This window comes from Melopsittacus undulatus, chromosome 8, assembly GCF_012275295.1.
Source record: "Melopsittacus undulatus isolate bMelUnd1 chromosome 8, bMelUnd1.mat.Z, whole genome shotgun sequence".
Lineage (NCBI taxonomy): Eukaryota > Metazoa > Chordata > Aves > Psittaciformes > Psittaculidae > Melopsittacus > Melopsittacus undulatus.
In genome coordinates, this window is record NC_047534.1 from 1,137,146 (window position 1) to 1,151,171 (window position 14,026).

The 14,026-nt window shown below is 50.9% G+C and overlaps 2 protein-coding genes across 4 annotated transcripts; one reads left to right on the forward strand and one right to left on the reverse strand.

Moving 5' to 3' along the window:
* Nucleotides 1–807: 807 nt before the first annotated feature.
* E4F1 (E4F transcription factor 1) lies at nucleotides 808–10,447 on the reverse strand. Of its 3 annotated transcripts, none has more exons than XM_034065203.1 (14): nucleotides 10,095–10,447; nucleotides 9,645–9,793; nucleotides 9,440–9,539; nucleotides 8,405–8,610; nucleotides 7,913–8,033; nucleotides 7,536–7,688; nucleotides 7,078–7,244; nucleotides 6,359–6,586; nucleotides 5,955–6,060; nucleotides 5,216–5,433; nucleotides 4,569–4,767; nucleotides 3,330–3,490; nucleotides 2,482–2,544; nucleotides 808–1,879 (listed from the first exon to the last, which is right to left on the reverse strand). In XM_034065203.1, the coding sequence occupies exons 1-14, from the start codon at nucleotides 10,240–10,242 to the stop codon at nucleotides 1,532–1,534; spliced, it is 2,367 nt and encodes a 788-aa protein (XP_033921094.1). In that variant the 5' UTR covers nucleotides 10,243–10,447; the 3' UTR covers nucleotides 808–1,531. The 3 variants fall into 3 exon arrangements, with proteins under 3 accessions (XP_033921094.1, XP_033921093.1, XP_033921092.1); XM_034065202.1 differs by having other exon boundaries at nucleotides 6,359–6,589; nucleotides 9,440–9,536; nucleotides 10,095–10,446; XM_034065201.1 differs by having other exon boundaries at nucleotides 6,359–6,589; nucleotides 10,095–10,446.
* A 134-nt stretch (nucleotides 10,448–10,581) lies between these two features.
* Nucleotides 10,582–13,720, forward strand: PGP (phosphoglycolate phosphatase). The gene is made up of 2 exons (XM_034065204.1): nucleotides 10,582–11,226; nucleotides 11,558–13,720. Exons 1-2 carry the CDS (start codon nucleotides 10,608–10,610, stop codon nucleotides 11,881–11,883), a joined length of 945 nt encoding a protein of 314 aa, XP_033921095.1. The 5' UTR covers nucleotides 10,582–10,607; the 3' UTR covers nucleotides 11,884–13,720.
* The last annotated feature ends 306 nt before the right edge of the window (nucleotides 13,721–14,026 follow it).

The following is a 14,026-nucleotide window of genomic DNA, read 5'->3' on the forward strand; positions in this document are numbered from 1 at the left end:
AGTGAATTGGCTGGTTCGGAGAGACAAGTTGGGTCCATCTTACTGGAGTGAATCTTTCTCCCTGTGCACACTTACAAGGGAAGAGCTAACAAAAGAGCTGCTGTGAACTATCAGGAAGCTTCATCTTTGTGTGAGTATCTTTGCTTGGCAAATGATTAACCCATTTCTGTTAGCAATATGGAGAACAGGTTGCATAGATTTAACTGAAAGACTTTATGATTACTGGCAGAACCTGAACTTGCAGAACCCATGTTCTACTGCAGATCTGGGTTAGGATGCAGCACCTTGAATTTAGACTGGAAACTATTACAAGTGAGGTGCTTGGTGAGGCGCTGGCACAGGGTGCCCAGAGAAGCTGTGGCTGCCCCATCCCTGGCAGTGCTCAAGGCCAGGTTGGACAGAGGGGCTTGGAGCACCCTACTCTAGTGAAAGAGGTCCCTGCCTGTGGCAGGGGTTGGAACTGGATGAGCTCTAAGGTCTCTTCCAACAGAAACCAGTCTGTACCAGGATTGTGCAGGTGAACACTGGAAGACACTTCATGGCTGTCCCTCAGAAAACCCTTGGCCTTAATAGCAGAAAAGTTACCTTCGAGCTGTGCAAGTGGCCTCTGCCATCCCTCTACCTGGGGATCATGTGAAAGGCTCCAAAGCACACATGTACTGGCAGCTTTTGGAGGCTTGTTTGGGGAAAAAGCATTTGACTCTCCTCATGATGAGGGTTTCTTAGGCACAATGTCAAGTGACCCTGTTCTCTTTCCAGACATCCTTCTGTTTGGGTGACAACAGAGCAGAAATTGGCCAAGTCTAGTAAGAATTTTAAATAGCTTTATTTTTACAAAGGTGTTTATTTACATGCTGGAGCTGTACAATATGCAAATAAAAACCCAGATATGCTTTAAAAAAATGAAACTATCATATACAATATGGCTTTACACGCCACCAGGCTCCTCTCAGGGCAGCCTGTCTGGCACTGCAAGGGTACAATGATGCATTCTTTCATAGACCAGTACATAAGGCTACTTGTCCGGGATATAAAATGAAGATACTGCAGTACCATGCCTTAGCAGGCATAAAGGAGTGAGGTTAAAGGCATGAAAGTCTGAGTGGTGGTGAACACACACCAGAACTCCTTAGGTTTGGTTTCCTTTAAATGCATATGTTAAGTAGTCTCTTATGAGACCCCTACATCTTTGTTTCACTTGCTGAATGCTTTTGAACACCAGAACACCACTGTCCTGTGGTCAGAGATCAAGGCTTTACAAGGAACCTTCCTTTATTTGAGGCAGCTGTACAAACTACTGAGACTGTCAACTCTGGTGCATCGGTCACTTCCCCAGTACAACCATGCAGAGGATTTTAACTATCAGTACTTCCATTTCAAACAGGAAACATCTCAGTGCTGTACCTTCATGTTAAGTCACTTTCCTATGGAAGCATTCCCTCCCTTGGCAAAGGTAAGGCTGCTCAAACTCCCAAACTGAGAAACCCAGGAAGTTCTACATTAGCATCTGTCACTGGGTGCATGCTGCTCATCACACAATGAGAGTCTGGACTTCTACCTCTGCCTCCTGCGAGGCAATCACGTACTCTCCTGCGTGTTCCATGATTTCAATGTCCTCAGATGCCACCATGGTCACCGTCGCCTCTTCCGTCTCGATGCCACCCTCTGTGGTCAGCACTGCTCCCTCTCCGATGGCAGAAGCCAGTGTCATGGCCACCTGCTCCGTGAGGCTCTCGGGGGTGGCAATGGTGATGGTGTCTGCAGCATCAGTGGTTACTTCAGAGTTCTCAGCCACGGTGACGTTCTGCACAATGATCTGGTGACCAGAGTTTGCTTGATTAACTATTTGCTGCACGACCTTCATAATGTGGCTGTCAACCTACAGGAAGAGAAAAGAGGACTCGTTATGTCTCAGTGTGGTGCTCTCTCTTAGAAGTATGGACAGTTCTCATCACCACAAGCAGGGCAGTGCAACAGCATGAATTTCACACTGCCAGGGATGGAGCATTTACCACCTCTCTGGGCAGCCTGTTCCAGTGCTTCACCACCCTCACAGGGAAGAACTTCCTCCTTGTATCCAACCTGAACTTTCCCTGTTCCAGTTTGAACCCTTCACCTCTTGTCCTATCACTACAGTCTCTGATGAAGAGTCCCTCTCCAGTACCCATCGGATGTCAAACTATTTATAGCCAAAATACAAGCCATGTGTTCCAGGACCTCTGAACTGACAGAATCCAAGCCAGGAGCCCAACCAGCCTCTGACTGTGCCAGCATTCTGGAATGTGGTTCAAGGACCTAGGGTTACCAGCACTAACCCAGTCAAATGCAGTATGACCAGTACAGGCAGCTGTGCAAACCTACAGGGATCAGTCAGTTGATTATCTGAAGTTGGGTTTAGCCAGCATGACTTTCAGGACACCAAAAGCAATTCATCTCATCTACAGCAAGTCCCCATAATAATCCTTCATGTGGCTGCTTTACCTCGTGTCTTGTTCCCTCTATGATTTCAGTAGCTTCATTGGTCTCCATGTCTTCAGTAGCAGTCTTGAAAGACAAAATATGAGGATTCTCTTTTTAGATTATTATTAAAACCACGTTTATTACTAAGATATAAGATATTAAGATCTTTTACAAGAGTCTGCTCCCCTCCTGCTTCAGTAGCTCCTCTAAAGCCAGCCTTGACATTACCTCCAAATCCCATTGTCAAGAGCTACTTAAAAGTAACTCCCAGTGCTCACAGATAACCAGAAGAGGACATCCTCTCTCAGCAGGACTTGGCCAACTGGCAGGTTCCTCTATTGGAGGAGAACTGTGGCAGCACTAAAGGGACTCGGTAAATGAACTGTGTTATTCTGCACTGATGAGTACTGGCTCTTTGTCACAAGGGGGGAGAGAGCAAAATGCAGAATTCATTGCTTTGGGCAGCCACAGCCAGTTAAAACCTGAGATTATTTCTCTGCTAAATTATTTCAAGTTAAATAGAAATGGGAGAAAATAGAAGGTAAAAGTTGAGGGAAAGCTGAAGCAAGTCAGGGAGGACATAAAATGTGGTATGGTCAGTTCTCAGTCTCAGCTTTCTGATGTCTTCCTGCATTCTCATTTTCCTGCGTACAGTACAGGAAGGCTTTGGGAAGGGGGTGAAGTAGGCTCCAGGTGCTCTCTTTTTGAACAAGATTCTTTAATCCTACTTATTCCTAGGGTCATGCATTGGCTAGATCCTGTTTTACCTCCTCCCAAGAGCCTAGGTGAGGAACATCATGCACAACTGCAGTTTTAGTGACAAAACACTGTGCTGAGGTCAGCAGGCAAAGGCACTGCCCTCTTCTCACCTCAATGATGTACTCCTGAGTGTCTGCCACCACTGAAGAGAACTCCACCAGCACCGTGTGAGGATCTTCGGAGATGACCGTGGCAGCCAAGTTGTCAGCAGACTGGCTTTCCTCAGACACCATCACTTCCTCCACCTCTTTCAAACCCAGGAGGCAGCCACCTGAATGGTATTCCAAAAATGCCACAAGAACATCATTTTTCATAACTATCTCAGATACAGGAGATGGTCATTTCTAGGTCCTCATGGAAAACACTACACGGCACAGACGAGGACCTGTAACAGAATACCACTGACAAGTGTGAGCTACCAGGCTCTCATCCTACTGAGATCAGCGAAGTGACAGCCAAGAGAACTAAGACTGGAGCAGAGCCATTGTCCAGTACAGTGCCAAAAGACACACAGCTCAGTTCAGATGTAAATCCATACTGGATCTCAAAAGCTGTGTGTGAAGAACAGAGTATCTTTTCTTCTTAGGCATTTCTCTATCTACCAGGGAACTGTTTTTTTCCTTCCAGTGAACTTGTATTGTTCTTTGCAATCTAAACTCCTCATCATCACTACCTGACAAAGCTGGAAAATCCATGCTTAGGAGCTAAAGGAGCAGCAGGTCCAGTGCAACTTACCTGATCAAACAAGATTATCTGTGAGAACTCAGGACATTTTCCTCACAGACCATCCACACTTTGTGTTCTTACAGTTCACCTCTTCCCCAACACAGGAATGGAGCTCTCTCTGACACTACTTTGTGGCAATGTTCATTTTCTCCCTCTTTGTGTATAGCCTTGGACCAGAGCCCCTTCACAGTTTGGGGTAGGCTCCAGTAGGGTGAAAGCTCTGTCTTCCCTACTTAGGACAGTGGTGACACTGCAGAGACCACTTAGGCTAGAGGCTGGAGCAGAGAACCCACAGCACTGCTGCAGTTAAGAGTCTGGATGCAAGTCCTGTTTTGCTTATCTTTATCTAGATGATCTAGATTTTATATTAGAACTGATTTATGGCTGTTTGTTCAGCTGGCTTTTGGTCAGAAAAATCACAATAGAAATATTCATTAATATACATTAAAACCCCCCATAATACATCTCCTGATGCAACTGGGATGCAGATAAATAGCCCTGGACGCCAGTCATTAGCTCCACTCCAAGAAACCATCACTGCTCAGCCAAAGAGCAGCTCATCCAAACCCAGCCTGAGACCACCCCACACTCCCACCCATCACAGCCAAACTCTGCCAGCTCACCTTTGGTTTTGAGGTGCCTGTTGAGGGTGCCGTGCTCTGCAAAGCCTCGCCCACACCTGTAGCACTTGAAGGGCTTCTCTCCGGTGTGGTGGCGGATGTGGCGCACCAGTGAGCCCTTCTCCCTGAAGCCACGGCTGCAGAACTGGCACACATAGGGCTTGTCCTCCAGGTGCGTGCGGAAATGGACTTGCTGGGCATTCTGTACCAAAGAGAGGAGCAGGAGAAGGGAGCTAAAGGGAACTGTGAACTGGAGCAAGCAGTATTTTAGCTTCCTGAGTCAAAGTTAACATCCTTGAGGACTTCTTCTCATGTACAACATGATAAAAACCAGGTTTTACAATTATTACATCGTTTTCCAGACAGTTTCTTCTCAATTGTGAAGGTTTCATTAAGATCTTAACTGGAAGTTGTCCCTGCCCATGGCAGAGCATTGGAACTGGATGATCTTTAAGTTCCCTTCCAACCCAAACCATTCTATGATTCTATGACTAGTCATCTCTTTCCTTACTAAGAAGCCTCCTTCCGGAGCTGCAGCTCTTTAAGAGGTAAGTGGCCTCTGTTTTTCAGCAGCAAAGCCTCCTAACTTCTCCCAAGCCCTGGCTCTGGAAAGGGAAACCTGGAGGGCAGGTTGTGGTGAGGGAGTTCACCTTTGTCTTGTACCGCTTGCCACACTTGGGGCAGGAATAGGGCCGCTCATCAGAGTGCACTCGTCGATGCCCCTTCACATGTGCAATGGTCTTGTAGAGCTTCCCACACTCTCCACAGCGGAAACGCCGCTCGTTCACGTGCACCTCCTGGTGCTTCTTTAGCAGGTATCCCTTGGTGAACTCTTTGCCACATTCCTCACACTTAAAAGGCTTGTAATCTAGAGAGGAAGAGAGGACACGTGGTTGGTACAGGACAACCCACAGGAGCAAGTGTCTCCTACATGTTGTAACAGGATCCTTGCTGAAAACATGACCCAGGAGAATGAGGGAAATCATATTAACTGTGTGTAAGGTCTTTGTCTTGTTCAGAAGTGAATTCTGCTCCAGTGTTGCTCTCCTGGTCTTTGGTGCCTTTCAAGCAGCAGGTCCAGCCTATCAACCTGTTCTTCCTCACCAACCCTTTCCTGGCCTCTTCATCAAATTCCACTTGCAAGGATGCAGTGCAGCCCCGAAGTGTGAAAGTTGGGAGTGTTTTGTTAGGTATTTCTTTTACCCTTTATTCTAGAGCTCATCCAAAGTCAACCTTTTCATATTAGTGTGTCACTAATTGTTTGATTGTAATCAGTTGATTTTCCATGGCTAAAGCCATGTAAAGGCAAGGGAGTTGAAACAAAGCAAGCTGTGCTGTGTGAGACACCTCACATTTTAGACACTTTAGGCATAAGCAGTAGCACTTTACCTAAATGACCTTTGATGTGTGTTTCAAGGGAAGTAGCTTCACTGAAGGCTTCGTTACAGTGAGGGCAAACGTAACTTTTGTACCCGTTTGTTCTTTCTGCTTCTGTCTATTGGAAAGAAAATGGTACAACGTAAGTATATTTGTAGTGGTGTGGATAGTAAGTATTGCAGTTAAATACTCCAGCTTTGACCAGAAAGAAACCCATATTGTTAACAGGAGAGAGAGAGCACCTCTGTGTCCTCCCACCACACTTAAAGCACATGTGAAATATGTTTAACTATACAATCTGACACAACTCCCAGGGCAAGGGATTGATGCAGAGAGGGTAACATGCTAACAGTGCTGTGCACAACCAAGTCCAGGCAAGGAACATTACACAAGGAACCTATTTACAGAATACATACAGCCTCTGCTTGTTCTACTGCAACACACTGCTCCCCACACGGCTCCTCTTCTGCTTCCACCACTTCATTCTGCAGTCCTTCTGCAGCAGCCACAGCAGGCTCTGTCTCTGGCTTCTGCATCTCCTCCACAGCGACTCGCTCTATCACGATACCAGAGTTCCTCATGGCCTCCCTCAGCAGGTTCTCACTTGTCGCTTCCCCCTCACATGGCAGCTCCTCGGGATGTGACTGCTGAAGGGAGGAACAGTCTGGTAATGGGTACAGCAAATACACCCTCAGCCCTCTCTTTAGAGCTATTCTTTCTTTCAACCCTGTAATACAGGGTTGGAAAGTCAACAAGGGAATGATCTTGGACTGGGGAGGAAGAAGAGGCGAATGTGTACTCTGAAGACATAGTCTGAGGAACGATAAGCCTTTGCTGCTATCACAGTGTCTTGCAGCACGGAATGATCACCAAAAACACCCTTTCCCCTTCTGGATTGTTCAGTGCATGATGGTGAATCCTACGCATTCTCCTGCATGCTACAGCTGTGCTGCTAAGCTCAGCTGGACTCTAGCAGAGCCGAACCTTTATGTGCTTGGATGAAAAAGCAGCTCATTACCCATTTATTCCCATCACACAGATTTTTAGCACCTATGAGAATTCTGTGAGGTGAAATGCTTCAAAATACTTCCCTGCATACAGCACATGAAGGGCCTTTAAGAGAAAATGCACTCACATCTTGGTCCAGGGATTTTGCATCGACAACAGGAAGCTCCTGCATTTGGACATGGACTTCGTGAAGCACGTTGCCTTTTGCATCTGTCACCAGGTGAATGACGGGTGAACTCTCCATGGACTCACTTGCTAGTGAGGAAACAGTGTCTGGGTTTGAACTAGAGGATCCTGCAAGAAAAGCAGCACAGTGAGTCATGGGTGTGCTGCCACCCTCCCCAGCCTGCTGTGCCCAGCAGAAAATGTGCCTTAGAACACAAGGTGCCTGCTAAAACCAGGTCTGTTCCAGAGCATCAAACACTCTTCACAGTCACTGCCTGGCTACAGAGCTTCAGGTTAATACTTCAGCTCTATAAATTACTTTTTCCTATATAAAATTAGAAACTGAGTATCACAGAAGTGGGTTTCATTTATATGCTCAGTTCTCCCAGACACGAGGCAGGTGCTGGCAACAGCACTGACCTGTTGGCAGATCCTCCTTATTGACCACTATTTCTTTATTCATGTTGAAGCGAATCTTTTCAGTGCAGGGTGTAAGAGATTTCAGGTGCCGAGTCAAAGCTCCTGATTCCCGGAAGCTCTTCCCACATTTCTTGCATTTGTAAGGTCTTTCATCTGGGAATGACAGGGATCGAAACGAGTATTAAGGTAACCACTGCCAGCTTGGAGAGCACCTTCAGCTTCCTACAGCCAGCCCTGTGCTTATCCCTTATGTTGCCTTCCAGCAGCCTAGCACTGTGGAGCTCAACGTGCTCAGCTCAGCAGCAGGAAAGCAGTGAATTCCCCCCACACAGAGCACACCCCAGCATCGAGGAGCTCTTATTCTGCAGAGCTCTTACCAGTGTGACGCCGATGGTGTCGAATCAGAGACCCTTTTGTCCTAAAGGAAGTGCCACAGAGTTTGCATTCATAGTCCTTCCTGCTGCTGTGAGTGATCATGTGAGCTTTGAGGATACTGGCCTGGGGAAAGAATTTCACTTTAAAAGATGTTTCAAGTCACAGAACCCCAGACTGGGTTGGGCTGGAAGGGACCCCAAAGCCCATCCAGCTCCAACCCCTGCCATGGGCAGGGACCCCTTCCACTGGAGCAGCTGCTCCAAGCCCCTGTGTCCAACCTGGCCTTGAGCACTGCCAGGGATGGGGCAGCCACAGCTTCTTGGAGCTAAGGTTAAGAATTTTAGAGGTTAAGTATGTGCTCCTTCTGAAAGCAGGACCTTCCTTTTGGAAGTATCGCATGCACTAGAACAGCACAATGTTACTGAGTCTTTAGATATCTTAGTGAACTTCTAGCCTAAATAACTCACTAACCCAAACACACAGGTGATACTTACTGTTTTAAATGTCTTCTGGCATAATTCACATACATATCTCCCTTCTTTGTTAACCAGCAGCTTAACCTTGATCAGTTCCGTGGAGATATCCTGCTCCGGATCATCAGGGTTGCCTGGCTCTTCTGGGACTTCCCCATCGGTGTGTCCATCTGGGTTTTCAAAAACATGATCTCCTGCAACAATGACTTCTTTGATGTGCCCACTACCTGGGAAGAAGGTAGGACAGTTATGTCCTTTGCAGAAGAGCTTTACCTAACTACGTTAATTTACTGTTGCAGCATTTCACATAGCAGGAGGAACAGGTACTTAAAGCTGAACATGGGGCATTGCACAGTTCTTGCTATTTACTTTAGGTGCTGGAGCAGGGCCAGAGAAGGGGTACGGAGCATGGAGCCCAAGTGTGACAGGGAACAGCTGAGGGACGTGGGGGGTTCAGATGGAGAAGAGAAGGCTCAGGGGGGACCTGATGGCTCCCTACAAGTGCCTGACAGGAGGATGGAGCCAGGAGGGGCTGGGCTCTGCTCCCAAGGAACAAGGGATGGGACAAGAGGAACCGGCCTCAAACTGCACCAGGGCAGGTTTAGATGGAGCTGAGGAACAATTCCTGCCCCACAGGGTGCTCAGGCATTGGAACAGGCTGCCCAGGGCAGGGCTGCAGGCACCGGCCCTGCAAGTGTTCACACACTGTGGAGATGAGGCCTCAGTGCCATGGGTTAGGGGTGGCCTTAGCAGTGCTGGGAATGGTTGGACTGGATGGGCTCAAAGGTCCTGTCCAAGCTGGTTGATTCTATGATTCTGTTGCAGCATAACTATTAAAATGGCCACTTCTGGAACAGGGTTTTAACTCTAATTTGTATTATTGCAGGGACAATATTGCTGGCCGAGGGATGAGTCCTGCATCCTCAGCCCCAAGTCCCGCAGCAACACGGAGGCAACACGTACCCGACCACACACCGCTCACACTCCAGGGCACACTGGAGGGGAAAACAAGCTCCTGACCCAGCCAGCTACAGACCCAGGCACCCAAAAGCTCACCTACTATAGCAGAGGCATTGCTGATTTCCTCCGCTATCGAAGATGCTTCAACCACTATATGAGCAACAGTTATGGACTCCTCGACAGAAGGAACGACCTGCTGTGACAGACAACACTTTAGCAGAGGAGTTTTATGACCTTTAAAGCCACTGCCTCCTGCTCCCTCGGCTCCAACAGCCCCGGCTGGAGGAGAAGCTTCCGTCACCTTCTCCACGTCCTGGCCGAGGCCCGGCGGTGCCGCAGGCAGAACCTCGGGGGCTCTGTGGCAGACCTTCTGCAGCTTGTGGTGCACGAACTCCTCCAGGGACGTGAACTCGGCCTGGCAGCGCCCGCACTTGTGCACATCATCTTCATCTAAGAGGAAGAATTCAGGCACGGCTTAGGAAGCTGCCATGCAAACGTCCTGTGCTGCGTGTGGAGGTGAGCTCCCGCACCGCGGGGTGTTTCCGAGCCGGTTTGTGGCACGGAACGGGGCCATTCCCTCACCCGGGCCCCTGCTGACAGAACCAGCACGGTCAGGGCCCGCTCCGCCTGGCGCCGAGCACCGAGGTCCCGGTTCCTCCGGATCGGGCCCCTCCGTCCCACCCAGGCTCCGCTTCCCCCCTGCGCTCCGGCCGGGCCCTGTGGCGGCGGCCCCCCCGCCCCTGGCCGGTACCTTCCTCGCTGAAGGGCGCCGGGAGGCTGAGGAAGGCGGCGGGGCCCGCGGGGGTGACGGCAGCTCCGGAGCCGGCCTCCGCCGCCGCCTGCCGCTGCTCTGCCGTAAGCCCCGCCGGCCCCGCGCTCGTTGCCACCGCGGCCTCCATGTCGCAACGAGCCGCACCGCCAAGATGGCGGCTTTACGGCCGTGTCGTCATAACAACGGGCCGTGTGCCGGGGGCGGGGAGAAGGGGGAGCCCGGCGGGGCGCAAGGGACGGTGAGCCCCGAGCCCCGCCCCTGTCGTGTCCGGTGCCCTTCTCCTGAGTGACCTCTGACCCCCGGTGTCCTTCTCATGAGTAACCTCTGACCCCCGGTGCCCACACGGACCGGGAGCCTCACCGGTTACCTAACGGGCGGCCTGAGGTGACCGCGCTCCTGACCAATGGCATCGCGCGGAGGGGGGCAAGCAGCCAATGAGAGCGCAGCGGCGGCGCCGTGTGGGCGGGGCCTCGCGGCTGAGGTGCGACCGCCATGGCGGGCGGCGGAGGGCCTCGCCGGTGCCGGCGGCTGGAGGCCGAGGCGGCCCGGGCCGTGCTGGCCGCCACCGACACGCTGCTGTTCGACTGCGACGGGGTCCTATGGAGGGGCGAGGCGGCGGTGAGCGGTGCGGCGGCGGCGCTGGGCCGGCTGGCGGCGGCCGGCAAGCGGCTCTGCTACGTGACCAACAACAGCAGCCGGACGCGTGCGGCCTACACCGAGAAGCTCCGGCGGTTGGGCTTCCCCCCCGCGGAGACACGGAACGTGTTCGGTTCGGCCTACTGCGCCGCCCGCTACCTGCGCCAGGCCCTGCCGCCCGGCGCCGCCGCCTACGTGCTGGGCAGCCCGGCGCTCGCTGCCGAGCTGGAGGCTGTCGGTATCCCGCACCTCGGGCCCGGCCCCGCCGCCCTGCCCGGCCCGGCGCCCGCTGACTGGGCCCAGGCTCCGCTGGACCCTGCCGTGCGCGCTGTCCTCGTGGGCTTCGATGAGCACTTCAGCTACGCCAAGCTGTGCCAGGCGCTGCGGTACCTGCTGCGCGGCGGCACCGACTGCCTCCTCGTCGGCACCAACCGGGACAACCGGCTCCCGCTCGAGGGCGGTGCTGCCATACCCGGTGCGCGGGGTGGGAGAGGGGTGCGGGGTGGCTTTGGTGTATAGCAGTGTGGCTGGCTCCGTGTCCCAGAGCCTGGGCTCCGCACTGAAGGAGGGGGAATCCTTGGCAGAGCCTTTATTCGGGAGTAGCGGCTCCTTCCTGATCGCGGTGTGAGACGGTATTCCTGCCTCTTGGCAGGCTTTGTCCACCACTTCTATTGGGGCAGAGCGCTTTCCCTGCCTGTCTCGTCCATGGTGGTGTGTTTCCAAGCCCTGTATGGTGGTCTGCTGGCTCGTGTGGGTGCTGAGTTTCCTCTGCAGTCCCTAACTGGTGTTTCCTGCTCTCTCTGTAGGGACGGGCTGCCTGGTAAAAGCAGTGGAAACAGCAGCCCAGCGCGAGGCATTCATCGTGGGGAAGCCCAACCGGTACATGTTCGATTGTGTGGCGAGTGAGTTCAACATCGACCCTGCTCGTACCATCATGGTGGGAGATAGGCTTGACACAGACATCCTCATGGGCAACTCCTGCGGCCTCACCACCCTGCTCACGCTGACCGGGGTCAGCACGCTGGATGAAGTGAGGGGCCACCAGGACAGCGACTGTCCGACCAGGCAGAGCCTGGTGCCCGATTACTATGTCGACAGCATCTCCGACCTCCTGTCAGCACTGGGGGAGTAGGAGAGCAGAGTGCTTGCAGCCTCTGCACGTACCCTCTTAATCACCCTGTGACAATAACTAGCATATTACCCGGAGTTAGCAGCCCTTAGCAGCTTTTTAACCTTCGTGTCCTCCCGCTGTGATTTTGTTTACATCTCAGTCTTTAAATGCACTTTGAAGCCAAAAGGGCATTAGTGTCACCCATGTTCTGAGGGCTTGGGGCTGTTTTCAAATGAATTCTAAGCAACAATCTATCCAAATGTTTATTGCTCAATGTCACCTTGTCTTCTAGACTGAGTTGAGGGAAGTAGAGCTGGTTGATCTGAGGAAAAGAACCCAACATCTTGTGGTGTGTACTTACCTGGACACATTGTAACTCAGTCTGGTTTATTCAGGGAAACCTGGAATGTTTAGTACCAGCTATTTTGGGCAATGCCTGCAGGCTTTGGCAGGTGGCAGGATTAGTCTTTAGCAGTGGGTTGAGTTTTCTTCTTCCAGCCCAATGCAGATGTCACAGAAACTGAAACTCTTTGTTTATGTGACCACTGCAGATTGCACTAGTGCAGATTAGGATGATTCCACTCTCACAATACAAGCAGGGTCTTCGGTCTCACTGTGTTTATCCAAGTGCTGGGTGTATGTATAAAGTACGTGTACATACAGAGCTACCCCCATCCTAAATATATATCACAATATATTTAAATTATAAATTTAAGTATAGTATATGGTAATATATCTTGTTTCCCAGAAGGGAGGATGAGAAGAATGTACTTCACTGATCACAGTAGATCCAAGCTTTTGCATTTGGTAATGCAGAAAGTCTGTACCCACATAGGACTGTCCTTCACTACTGTTGCTTCCTTGATAACTGGATCCATTAGTACCAAGTTAATTCTTGTACTTCCCTCAGCATCCAGATAGCTCTTTCCTTGGCTTTAGCTGCAGCATCAGAGGTGATGCTCGGCAAACGGGATGGATCTACCACAGCTTTCCTCTCAATCCCAAGGCTGTGTGTGATGGTGGCATGTGCTTCCTTCAGTACCTGAGGTTCAGCTCTTCCCTGTGGGCCTGGAGCCGGGTGCTTGGCTACAGAGCAGCACTTGCTGGCTCAGGTGATGATTCCAGTTTGATCTTGAGCTGGGTTTGGGTGATGCACAGCTCTGTCTGTGATGGCTGGATCCAAGGACACAGGTGAAAGCTTTTGCATTACAGAATTAAGTGACAAATTAAATATGCAAGTAAGCTGCTTTTTTCCATAGCTTCCACTGTTGGTAGCTGACTTTAAACTGCTTCCTTCCTTCACCTCCCACTGTGCAGCCAGGCAGCTCTGGCAGTGTGTTGGTGCCGTTTCCTTCCAGTCACAACGAGTCACTTGTTTGTAGAGCAATAACCTTGCAGTTCCCGTTGTCTTTTGGTGTTAACCAGAGTATTAGCTGATCCTGTCCAAGGTGTTCCCTTGTGTCGGGAAGCACGGATTGCCTCTTCCCTTCTCCTCCCTCCAGCTGGAAGCCTGTGGCTGTGTGAAGTCACAGATAAACCCTTAGAGGTAGAACTCTGGGTTAATGTGGACATGGATATGATGGATTTCCTGCAGGGAGAGAGCCTGGCTTCAGGATGAGTTCCTGTATGTGGTGCTTGGAATGTCAGAAGATGACAAGTAAAGCAGCAAACACCAGGAGAGGCCTGGCCTGGCTGGAGCCAGCACTGTCCCCACACAAGGGACCTGTTACCTCGAGTTGTGTGTGCTGAAACGTGTGGGTGAAGGTGTCAGCCGTGCTTTGAAACTCTGTGCAACTTCCAAACGGTTTTTAAGCCTCTACTTGAATTCACATTAAACTTCAAAACCTGCTTTCCCCAGCATTGTCTCACTTTGAAGTGTCTTCTCTGTGATCTTTGGCACAGCTGTGCTGTGTGGAGGTTGTGGGAGTTAGGGGTTGGTTTGTGGTTGTTGTCTCTATTCCTCACTTGCAGAAATGGGGAGAGAAATCCAAGCTCTGGAGGGTATTTCTGGGGCTCAGGTCCCAAATCCCTTGGTGTGGGCTGGGACTTGCTTCTTGAAGAGCACAGTGCTGAGCAGGACACAGCAATCCTGCCACCACCAGTGTTTTGTAGAGGGTTTTGCTTCTTTCTGTGCCTCAAATTAGGCAGGGCCTCCATTTCTTAG